The 12,155-nt window shown below is 39.5% G+C and overlaps 1 protein-coding gene across 2 annotated transcripts in view; it reads left to right on the top strand.

The window, feature by feature from the left end:
* The window catches only part of HMGCLL1 (3-hydroxymethyl-3-methylglutaryl-CoA lyase like 1), a 131,033-nt gene that overhangs the window by 54,287 nt on the left and 64,591 nt on the right, over positions 1-12,155 (top strand). For both annotated transcript variants that reach the window (XM_039532441.1, XM_039532442.1), the window contains exons 6-7: positions 8,055-8,150; positions 10,757-10,905. In XM_039532441.1, the coding sequence (XP_039388375.1) occupies positions 8,055-8,150; positions 10,757-10,905 (245 nt within the window). The remainder of the gene's footprint in view (positions 1-8,054; positions 8,151-10,756; positions 10,906-12,155) is intronic.

Genomic DNA, 12,155 nt, shown 5'->3' on the forward strand with positions numbered 1-12,155 from the left:
AGCAAGGAGTATGTTGTACCTCTAAAAGTGTGTCACAAATTATTCCCTCCATGCCAGAACAACAGGAGACCCCGGGGGACATTGACATAATGCCTCCTGGTCTTCTCCACTGCGATGCGTTCTTCTGGGTAGCCTGTCGGTTACATAATCTAGCTCAATTTTGCAGTATGCTTTCTTAATTGTTCACATTAAAAGCTTTTATTGTAACTCACCATGCACTGTACCATCACACGTTGATAGTTACAGCGTCAGACAATAACAGAGGGTTTTAATGTTAGCCTGAAAAGCCTAAGGCAAACATAGGTCTATTTCTTTTTCTTGTGTGTGTTTAATTCTTTCCTTTTCCCATGAGACCTTTAGAATAGCAAATTTAGCTCAGACTTGTCAGATTCAGAAAAAAGAAAAATTCCTTCTTATCTCAAATTCAAGTCTGAATATTTTCTTTTAATGGCTTATATGATGTTTAAAATAGTTTTGGTTTAAATGATAAGGTTGTATTGCTTGGAGATGGAGTGCAGTCTTGATTATGTCTTTTCTTTCTCCCCTTTCTTTTCTCTTCTCATAGGTCATGGGAATAGAACTCCCGGTTATGTTTAGATCACTCATTCACTTATTTCTTTTTTTAGTATTTTAAAGCTCTTTTATGATTTCCCTTCTACTGTTATGTTTGGCAGGGAATTTATGACTGAAAAAAGCCAAAAGAAAAAGTTCCACAGTAGCAAGATGCCATATAAAACAGGATCCCATACCTATAATCTAAATGGCCAAAAATGATAAATACTCTCATTAAAAATCACATTCTAAAATAAAATCTGGAAAATATTTTATTAAAATGTTAAATGTAATAAAATGCAATTTGTTAAAATAAGACTCTTCTTACAGGAAAAATAGCAAGGGGACAAATATAATACATGAAACATTATTTGGAACAAGCTGTTTCGTACAGCTTGAATCACAGTGTCATTTCATTTTGTTAAATATATTTTAAATCATGCAATGATTTTTAAGGTGTGGAATTAGTTCCAGCATTTAGCATTAAACATTTGGCTTCAAAGGTCTGAAAAATGAAGATCTTGTTTTATTTAATTAAGGACTGAAAGTTTGTTCTTAAAGCAATAAGATATGACCAAGTGTGTGTTTTTAGGTGATTATCACACGTTAGGTTGTTATACTCATTGACTTCATGTAGAAGCTATTATAAATAGATTGCCTAGCACCAACATCCTGCCCCTGACATGGGATAAATTACGGGCATGGGTACATGTAAATGGTGTGTGAATCTATTAAACAGTTTGGAGCCCTATATCTACTTCTGCAAAGGCATATATTTGGGGTTAAATTTGAGGAGGCTGTTGTTTCATGTCTTTGTGCCACATTTTTCAGGATATATTTTCCCAATGGGAAACCAAAAATATGCGTCTGTTTTTTTATATCTCTTTTTCTTCACCAAAACAAAATTTGATGGAGCTTATGATATGGGACTCATGCAACAAATGAGTTTTGAGAAGAGGATGTTGTGGGGGCTAATGATTGTGCATCATTAATCATAATCAGTGGATTAAAGTTGGATATATGCATTCATGCCACTTACTGTATAGGGCCCCACTAGCACTGTTTTTGCCTTACAACTTTGTGAAGCTGTGAAATAAATATCTCACCCATCCTGGTTTTCATACAGACTAAGGATGTGATGTGGAAAGTGCTGAGTCTCCTGCAATGTGCTGTGTACACTCAACTTCCTCTGCACCTGCCAGGATCATATCCTTAATTCATGCTTTATTAAAGAATTAACATACATTTTGGCAATTTTTAGAAACTATAATTTGTGTTTCCAGTGTTAAAATTAGAGATGGTCTGAACTGAAATCTCAAATTTGACCCTCCTTTGCTTGAATCTCAGGAGTCCTTCAGATTCCAAACCAGTAAAGAGCCTGTTCAGATGCAACCCAGCACATTTTGTGAGAACAGCCAATATAATGAGAGTTCTTCCATTTTAGATGAAATTGCACAACAGCTTTTAAGATTTTGGTGCCATTTAAATCTAGCTACAGTTTGACTTGCAGCACACACTCTCAGCCCTGTTTTAAACCAACAGTGTTAAGGGAGGTACTGTGATCCCATACACCATTGCTGCTCCACCAGAGAAGGGACGGACTGACACCCAGCCTTGTAGGGGGAAAAAGGGCTGTTGAGTTATAAAGCCTACAGAGAGGGTTTGGAAAAGGATAACTAAAATGGAGAACCCTGCATTAACTGGGCAAAAAAAGACCAGCAAGCTTTGAAAGGGATGGATGAACTAGTTTGTTTAGTTTGGACATGTTTTGTTGATCCTTGGAAGGAGAAGGACTGTTTTATCGAGGTTAGTATGAAGGACTGAACCCTACATCACTGATTGATTGTGGCCCCCCCATCTGGAAGAGGGGGAAACTGAAGCATGACAGCCAGATGCTGAAAAGAGTCTGAGCCAACAGAGACCCACAATCTGAACATCTGGCTTTAGAAATATAGAGCGAGCACATTTTATTTCTCAAAGAATTATCCATTTTGATATTATGAAAACATCATCACCCTTGCCAAATACCTTCTAGAATTTTACAATACTCAGCTATTTTGCACATCTCCCAGTCAGTCAGAGTGTGATAACAGTCAAGTATTTCAGGAGATATGGAAATTGCTTTCATCATTATGGTAAAGGCTGAGTGGGAAGGCTTTTCCTCTGAATTGGATGGATCCAGCTGTAATATTTCTTTGTCACACAACTACTATGGAGAATATGTCTCCCTCATGTGGAAAACTGCTCAGAAGCACATCCGTAGGGGCTGTAGGACACTAAATATACCTGGTCTTTTAGAAAAACACAAGCTAAAATGGAAAAGATATTCAGAACTGGCTTGGGTCCCTTTGGTGAAGAAAAAATTGGGCTTGGGGAAATGTTTCTGAGATAGATCAGAAAGGAGTGATGCTACCCTTGGAGGGAGCTGATTGAAAGAACAAACCTGTGCCATAATTGTATAAAAGCCAGGGGTGACTCCAGGCACCAGCACGCCAAGTGTGTGCCTGGGGCGCCAAACCATGGGAGGCACTCTGCCGGTTGCCACGAGGGCGGCATGCCTGCAGAGGGTACACTGGTTCCATGGCTTCGGCAGACCTTCCGCAGGCGTGCTGCCGAATCCGTGGGACCGGGGACCTCCCGCAGGCAAGCCGCCGAAGGCAGCCTGCCTGCCGTGCTTGGGGCAGCAAAATACCTAGAGCCGCCCCTGATAAAAGCATGAGCCACCATTCTCAAGCTGAACCCTGATGGACAACCACCAAAGCTCATTGCCAAAGTCTCACCCAATCATGTCACAAACCATTTCATCCTAAATGGTAAACCAGTCCGCAAAGCACAAAGCAAAACAAGTTAAGTAAGAACTTTGCTCACTCCTCAGGGATAGCAAAGTCCACAATGAGCAGCTCAACACTGGGGAGCTGACTGTTGCCATGAAATCCCTGAAAAGTGGAAAGGCAGCAGGACTCGATGTATATCTAATGAACTATTGGGTCACTTTAGGATAAGAGCACAGGAGTGGCTTCTTGACTTCTTTAATTCTTTCACAAGACAGTGCAGATACCCAGGCTGTGGAATGAGTTCCAAGCGGTTGCACTGCTCAAACTACATCAATACTCTAACTGTACAAAAAGCTACTGACCACTATCCTTACTGTAACCTTATTATTTATTTAAATTGAATTTAGTAAATTTGTATTAAACTACCATGGATTTAGCTCCTGCTGCTACAGTTTCAAGCTCAATAGAATGAATATTACCTCTGGTACTTGTCTCAAATTTGGAGACTCTAGAAATATGTGAAGTCCAAGGATAGTGACCACAGACATAATCATAAGTACAAAGTCTTATCTGTACTACAAGTTTCATTAAAGCAATAAGTAAAGTCACAATTACCCATGCATATAGAAATCCTACAAAAACCCATGCAATGATTAAGTCATACTCACATCCTCAAAGATATGGCCCTCTCAATAGATGAGCATCGATGGGGGGGCCCTGCTAGGGTTTCCTCTAGGGTCATCCATTGGGGTTGTTCCTTGGGTCTTCCCACTTTTAACTAGAGAACCTCTTTTATCTTGTTGTTCTGACCACACCTAACATCTTATGTATATGCATGAGGGTTTCAACCCTCTTTTCCTTATCTGTACTTCCACACCCCATGAATTTTGGGGTGCCCCATTTTTCATAGAGGTATTCCTCTTAGTTCTTAGTTCCTCTTATACTCATTAGCATCTATGCACAACATGTACCCTGCAGTCAGAACAGGACTTTCCATGATGTTACAATTAGGTGTGTGTCTTCTACCTGAAACACTGTAAGGCCAAGTAAAAACCCCATACGTTGTGAGAAGGCACAATCCTTGAGCATTATGAACATCTGGTTTACCGTGGGGTCACATTAGATCAAATGCTGATATTCAAAGAGCACATCAAGAAGCTGAAAAAGTAAGTGAGCTCCAGGAATTGTGTACTCTAGAAACTGGCCAACACAAAATGTAGAGCTGACCCCTAAAAACTCCAAGCAACCAGTCTTGCTCAGTTACTCTACTGCGGAGTACTGCACCCCAGTATGGTCACCCTCAAGCCATACCCACAAAATTGATACTGAGCTTAATCCTGCAAGATCATCTCAGGGAGTGTTATACTGACTCCCACACTGTTCCTATCCTGCCCCAGAAGGATTGCATTGCCATCAGTGAAGCGGGATAAGAAGAGACAAAAAGAGGTGCATCATCAAAGACACCCACTGTATGGACACATTATACCACCCAAGAGGCTTAAGTCCAGAAAGAGCTTTACTTCTGAAAATCCCTGACCACAAAATACCACTATGGAAGGTTACAGAGAAATAAAATGGCAGGAAATGCCATTGATCTTGGAGAACCTGGTTCCTTCAGAACAACTCTCTCCAGGCTCTGAGCTCAAATGAAATGTACTCTTAATGGAGTGAGAGTTGGGATGGCAACAACTGGTGACAATATGACCAAGTGGAAGCTGAAGAATGACCCCAAATGTGAGAGCCTAGTCAACAGTTGAATTGATATAGTGCCTGCTGTCAACATCCTGTACCCATGGGGAGCTATTCGAGATAAGTGATAATAGTGGGGCACAGTATCCCCCAATAGCATATCTGATAATACCAGATCTTGACTGTGTTTTTGGAGCGATAAGCTATGATTTCTGTGTAAATAGGATTTTCAAAGGATATAGTTAGAAATCTTCATGCTAATATGAATAAAGGAATGCTGTAAGCCTATCTTAATTTGAAAGAATTTCTCTCTCCATTCTAACAGAAAAGGTTTGAATGTCAGACATACCCCACCACACCTGTGTATCTTGGAAAAGATAATAATGAGCTATAATGACCACTGTCATTCACAAAAATAATGTTTGCACGGTGGCAATTATCTATCTAACACTACTGCCACTTTGTTACTCTTTCTAATGGATGTTGTAAAAGCAAGAAAGTAAAAACAGACATATTAATTTTTCCATTCCTAACACTGGGGTGGGGGGGAGGAATGATTTCCAAATGGAGAAGGACAAAATGGTGAAGACATGTGCACCAGATTGATAAGATTCAAATTGAAAATTTGGGGTTCAGCTGATCGCCATATTTGGGGTCGGGAAGGAATTTTCCTCCAGGGTAGATTGGCAGTGGCCCTGGAGGTTTTTCGCCTTCCTCCGAAGCATGGGGCAGGGGTTGCTTGCTGGTGGATTATCTGCTACTTGAAGTCTTTAAATAATGATTTGGAGCATTCAACAGCAGAGTCAAGGGAGAGAATTAGTTCAGGAGTGGGTGGATCGGCTTATGTGGCCTGCATCTTGCAGGAGGTCAGACTAGATGATCATAATGGTCCCTTCTGATCTTGAATTCTATGATTCTATGATTCTATGAAAATGCAAGCTAATTTGATTTTTTGCTCACAATTCTAATCACTCTGGCTCCCACTGTAGAACTTGGCTTCCTGTGATTAAGTGACTTGCCAGTAGAGCAGGGTGGAGAAAGGTATTCAATTTCATGGAGGATTTCAGTCTTTTAAAATTTGGTTTCATTTTTATTTGGAATAAAACCCAAAATTTTAAAATTCTCCATGAAAAGGAATGGAGCCCTGGCTTCAGGCTGGTCCACTTGGCAGCTGCCTCAGGACCTGGGACTCTGGAAGCCCTGGATTCCGAGCCAGTATGCATGGTGGAAACCATGGACCCTGAAAGTCCAGCTCCCCAGCAGTCATTCAGATGGGCTGCCAAGGAGCAGGGCAGGCAATCTGGCAGGAAAAACAGCACGTTTCTGCCATAACTCTGTCTGGGTTCTGTTAGAACTTGGTCAAAATTAGAACCGTCTGCACAAAATGTTTACTTTTTGACAAATCAGCAAATACTAATGAAAAAACCTTCTGGCATAAGTTTTCCGACTAGCTCTAATTGTAATACACTGAGTCAGGGGTAGAGCTAGGCTAAGAATTCAGCAGCTGCTGTATGCCAGTACTGGACTTAGAATACGAAAAGTCACCTTTCTCTCCTGGCATTTGGGCTGACTTGGAGTGAATAGTGACATAGAGGACAGAAAGGGTAACGTAATAAAGTAGGTAAAAGAATTAATTGTCCCTTAAGGGAGCCAATTCTGTCTCTAGATTCTCATTGCAGCTCTCATTAGAGTTGTGTCAATGGGAATTGTACTTGAGCATCTTAAACCAGAATTTGGCCCAATATATACCAAAATGTTTTACTTAGATTTACAGAATAATTCCTTAGTTTGTGCCTTATTTCTGCAAACAAGAAACCGGCAAATGAAGGACTGTGAATCTTTGACTGTAAGCCTATTGGGCCTTAGGTCTGTCCAAACTTACCTTTCCTCTCCCCTGATCCTGGGCGGGGTTGACCAGTGGCCAGTCCAGGTCTCAATGTAATTTAGAACAATGTAAGGGATATTCCTAATCACACTGAACAGTCCTGTCATGCTTCCGTCTGCCCTTGGCTTGCCCAGAAAAACCTTTTATGTGGGGGAACAGGAGGAAAAATTGCTGTAGAAGCTGTTATATAGCCTTTACACTACTCAGGAAATTCCTTGCTGAGCTGTTAGGGCACAAAGAGAATGGAGCCAGGAACTGAATTAGTTTTAAATATTTGAATTAATAATATTTAGGAATAATTCTGCACACGTTTCTATAGTCTATAATTCTCTTAACTTCTTTATTATTAAGGGGATAAATTTTGAGAAGTGCCTAAGTCCCATGGACTTTCAGTGAGATTTGGGCTCCTGTGTCACTTAGGTGCTTTTGAAAATTTTACCCAAAGGCTTTTGTTTGACAATAGGATCTTTGTTCCTTAGGCTTCATCTGCTGCTGCACCTTGTCTACACCTGACATCGTAATCCTCTGTTTATTAAACTAGAATAATTTACATAGTAATAAATTGCTCTAATAAGGAGAAGATTATGACATGTGGAAGCTTGAGGAAAAGTTTAAACTCACAGAAAGATCCCATTCTCATGATGAATGCCTTAGTAGAACAGAGGGGTTAACATTTATATACTAGCCTGAAAATTATAGGCTTTTTTTGTAGTATTTATGATAATTCTATATAACGAAGTAGCATTCTTTATAAATCTAATGAAGCCTAAATTACATGGCACGTCACCACCAATGTCTCTCTTAAATCTTGGCTTCCTTATTTGAGTGAATATTGTATTTTATGGATTATCAAAATAGAAATAAACACAGAAACTTTTATATTCCATAGAATCTTGTTATTTTTTTCTCAGACATATTGTACGTTTTTCAAATCTCTAGCTATAGATCATACTTTTTTCATTAATTATATGCATAAACAAGACAAAGCCCAGTGTAATGCAGTCAGTGCTCTGTTATAGTGTATTATTTCTGCTATTATATGACCTTATGACAAAGCAGAATTGCATCCATCCTTAAATTCATAAAATAGAGTCAGTAGATAATTGTTAATTAGCATAACTGAAAAATAAATGCAAAATATTTATGTATTTAAGATGGCAGATCACACAGAAGTAATGAGAAGGATCGAGCGGCATCCTGGGGTCCAATATCCTGTACTCACACCTAATCTTCAAGGTTTTCATTCTGCTGTAAGTGGATTGCTAGAGTATGTCTACAGTTGAATTCTTCATGTTTTGAACACTTTATGCACTGTACCTTAAACCAGCTATTTCATATCATTCACTCAGTCCTGTTGGAATTAGGCTGTATTTTTTTTTCTGAAAGTGTCAGTTTTCATGAAGCAAACTCACAAATATTACAGAGTGAGATTAAATGCCATAAATGTAATTTTAGTGGCCAGCAGGACCGCCTTTATGAATGGCGGGGCCCGATTCGAATACCCGGTGGCGGTCTGGGGCTTTGGCGGCACTTCGGCAGTGGGGGGTCTGCTCCGGGTCTTCCACAGCACCGAAGGACCCCCCCGTCGCTGAAGCCCCGGAGTGGACACCACCCACCGCCAGGTGAGTAAAAAAAAATTAAAAAGACGCCTAAGGCGCGGGGCCCGATTCCGGGGAATTGGAGGAATTGGCTTAAAGCCGGCCCTGGTGGCCAGTATCCACCACACAGTCCTTTGCAAGATACCATAAATGTTGTAGTACATACCCTAAGAAAGAAACAAAGAATTACTTTTCATTCTTTAGTTTGTTGATGCTACAGCTGGTTGAAAATTTCCCAATAAAATGCTTTTCCATCAGAAAATGCAGATGCAGCCAAATTGAAAGGTTTTTGTGAAATAATGATTTTTGTCAGAATTTTCAATAGGAAATGTATCAGTAAGGTCAAAAATATTTTAGAATATTTCATTTTGTGAAAAATGTCACGACTTCTACTTTTTTCTGAGGGGGGACTAAATGAAATTTGGAAATTCTTGTGGGATGGCAATTTCATTTTTTTACCAAAGCTGGGAGTTTAGGCCCCAATCCTGCAGAACATTGCTCTGTTGAATTTACAGTTCAGTGTCAGCAGAACTTGCTGACTTGCTCTTCGACTGCTAGGATGAGACTACAGATCAGCATGCTGAGAGCCATGAGATAGGGTGGTGGATAGGAGAAGAAAACACAGGGGCTCAGGAGAACAGGTGTAAGAATCTGCAGGATTAGAACCCAGGGCTGTGGAGCCTGGGGCAGCTGACATGCCCACCTTGTCATGTCAAGACCTCTCCAAGGAGTACTGTGGAGATTAGACACAGCAAGACATACCACCCAAATGGTCCAGAGTGACAGCAAACTCTGGCCTTCTGATTGGCCCATGATCACTATTTAACCGTGGTGTATGGCCCAGGAAGTTGTCTGGGCAACTATGCAGACTTCAGGCTTGGTGTGACCTGACCTGCTGATTTTTGGTTTCTGACCCAAGGCTGATTCTGAGCCTGAATATTGCCTCCTAATTTCAGCCTAATAGTCATCTCTGTGACCCTGCTTATGACCTAGTAACCTGACTCTGACCCTGCCCTGGGGCTCCAGCCTGGCCACAACCTCTGGTCTCTCACCCTGGCCTGACTCTGACCCTGACTTGTCTGTTGATCTGGGATCCAGTGATTATTCTGAGACTGGCTTTCTGAGTACTGTATTGTTCTAGGTGAGCTGTGACTGCTAGATCACACTGTCTGTGCCCTGGTTCCCTTCCAATGGAAAACAAACTTTCCCGAATCAAACAGTACTTTTTTCTCATGTAATGTTGTTCTCTTCTCCCTCAAATTTATTGTTCCTTCTTCCCCCTACTGCTGTCAGCAGTTTAATCTCAGAACAGATTGTGTTTGAGCTGCATGATGGAGACTAAGGGTATGTCTACACTACAGTTAAAAACCTGTGGCTGGCCTGTGCCAGCTGATGTAGGCTTGTGGGGCTTGGTCTAAGGGGCTGTTTAATTGCCGTATAGATGTTTGGGTTCGGGCTGCAGCCCTAGCTTTGGGACCCTCCCATCTCAAACATCTACACCTCAGTTAAACAACTGCTTAACCCGAGTCAGCTTTTAATTGCAGTGTAGACATACCCCAAACCATTTAGAACCAGAGGGAAAGAAAATAACACCATCAAGAACATAGGAGAAAGTCAGTGTGACCCTCTCCATCCTCCTGTGATGTAAATGAGGACTGCTTGTGCACAGCCAGATTGGGACCTAACCCAGAGCCTGGGTTTTTTAGGAGAATTGATGTATGTGAATAAGTCCCATTAAAGGTATAGAGAACAGATTTTGTGGAGCCAATTGACATTTTTATTTTCTCTATAAATGATATTTAAACAGCATGTGTCAATAGCATAAATGGCATGTAATATACCCGAATCACTGCAATTAATAGTTTATTTTATTATCATATTCTGCATCATTTCTTACAATTTAATACCTAAGCTTATCATTTTAAAAACTCATGTTTTAATTGATAAAGCAGTAACTGGCCTTATCCCATTTAATAACAAAGGGAAAGAAGTGTACCCTGGTAATTTGTGTTAATGAAGAGGGCAAATGATACAAAATCTGTATGGTTGCAAATAGACTGAAGAAAATTTAGAGTTAAAGTTGCAATTATTATAACTTCAGATAGAGTTATATACTGTATACTATATTGACTAATATATTGTTAAATTTGTTTAAAACTAAGGATCTAGAATTTCTTGTTTCATTACAGAATACAATACTTAACTTACCTATATTTATACATCTTTACAGTTCTGTTTTATTGAATTACATTTTACAGATTGCAGCAGGAGCTACAGAGGTATCAGTATTTGGTGCAGCATCTGAATCTTTCAACAAAATGAATATTAATTGTTCCATAGAAGAAAGCATAGAAAAATTTGAAGAAGTTACTAAATCGGCACGAAATATGAATATTCCAGTGCGAGGGTAATTATAAAGCTTCATATGTAATCTCAATTTATGAACTGCAGTTTGCAATGTAACTTCATAGTCATGTTGCTGTTGGTTAACCAACAGAAATTGACATGATCAAATTCCATACATTTTAAATAACTTTTATTAACAGTATCCATTCTGTAACAATATATTCTAAAAGCTCAAACATATTTTTATTCTCACCATTTTATCAACCATTGATAAATGTTGCTTTGTTCTGAAATGCAAAATCTAATTTTTATGTATTAATTTATATCCTTTTTTTATGCACTGTTTTTTATCAATGCTGTTGCCACAAGTCTGAGAATAGTGTTTGGTATGTGCTGTTATGTACAGTGACCAGTAGTAAGAACTCACAATATTGGTTTTTTTTCTGAGTCATGAAAATAAAGTAGGTGGGCTTTTACATTTTTATTACTTGGAGGCAGTGAATCAATACATAGAAATTATATGAAACATTTCCTCCAGCAGAAAAACCCATGAGAGGGAGAAAAGTTACTCTGGAAACTCCAGGGGTTGAAACTTGCAGAGTTTCCAGTGCATCATGCTCTTGACCTCTCAAGTATATTCATTTCTCCAGAATATCTCCTTTTCAGGGGAAATTTTGAGTATAAAGTTACAGGATTCTTAACCATCTTTGTTTTCCTGTTACATCTCCTGTCTCACTGTAAAGAGTTACACGTTTCAGGATTTTCCCAGTCCACCCCAAAACAAAGCAAGTCTGCTGGCCAGAGAAATTAACCATAACCACCCCACCCAATACACTCATTTATATATACCTGACACAGATGGTGACCTGGTTCCTGTCCTGTGCCTATATTCCACTATTATATTCAGTCACTGAATGCAATATATAGCAAGACTTTAAATCCCAAATAGAGAATACTGTTCTAGCTTGTGAGAGGCTTCCATGCCTTGTTAGATAGGAATTATTTTTCCTATTTTATAGATGGAGAAATTGAAATCGAGGATGTGATTTGCCCAAGGTTACACAGAGTTAGTGATGGATTGGGAATGCACGCCAAAACTCCTGATTCCCAGCCCTGTGCTAGAACTAGTAGACCACATAGTCACCAATGCCATTGATTCTTGCTATATTGTTTATATTTAGGCATGGCAGAATTCAATTTAAAAAATATTTTTGACAGGTATCAGTGTTTATTTTAAGACTTGATTTAAAATTATGCAATTGCTGGAAATGATTGGAGGTTAGACAATGTAGGGTCATATAATCATTATTT

Source organism: Mauremys reevesii, linkage group 3 (genome assembly GCF_016161935.1).
Source record: "Mauremys reevesii isolate NIE-2019 linkage group 3, ASM1616193v1, whole genome shotgun sequence".
In the NCBI taxonomy this organism is placed as follows: Eukaryota; Metazoa; Chordata; order Testudines; family Geoemydidae; genus Mauremys; species Mauremys reevesii.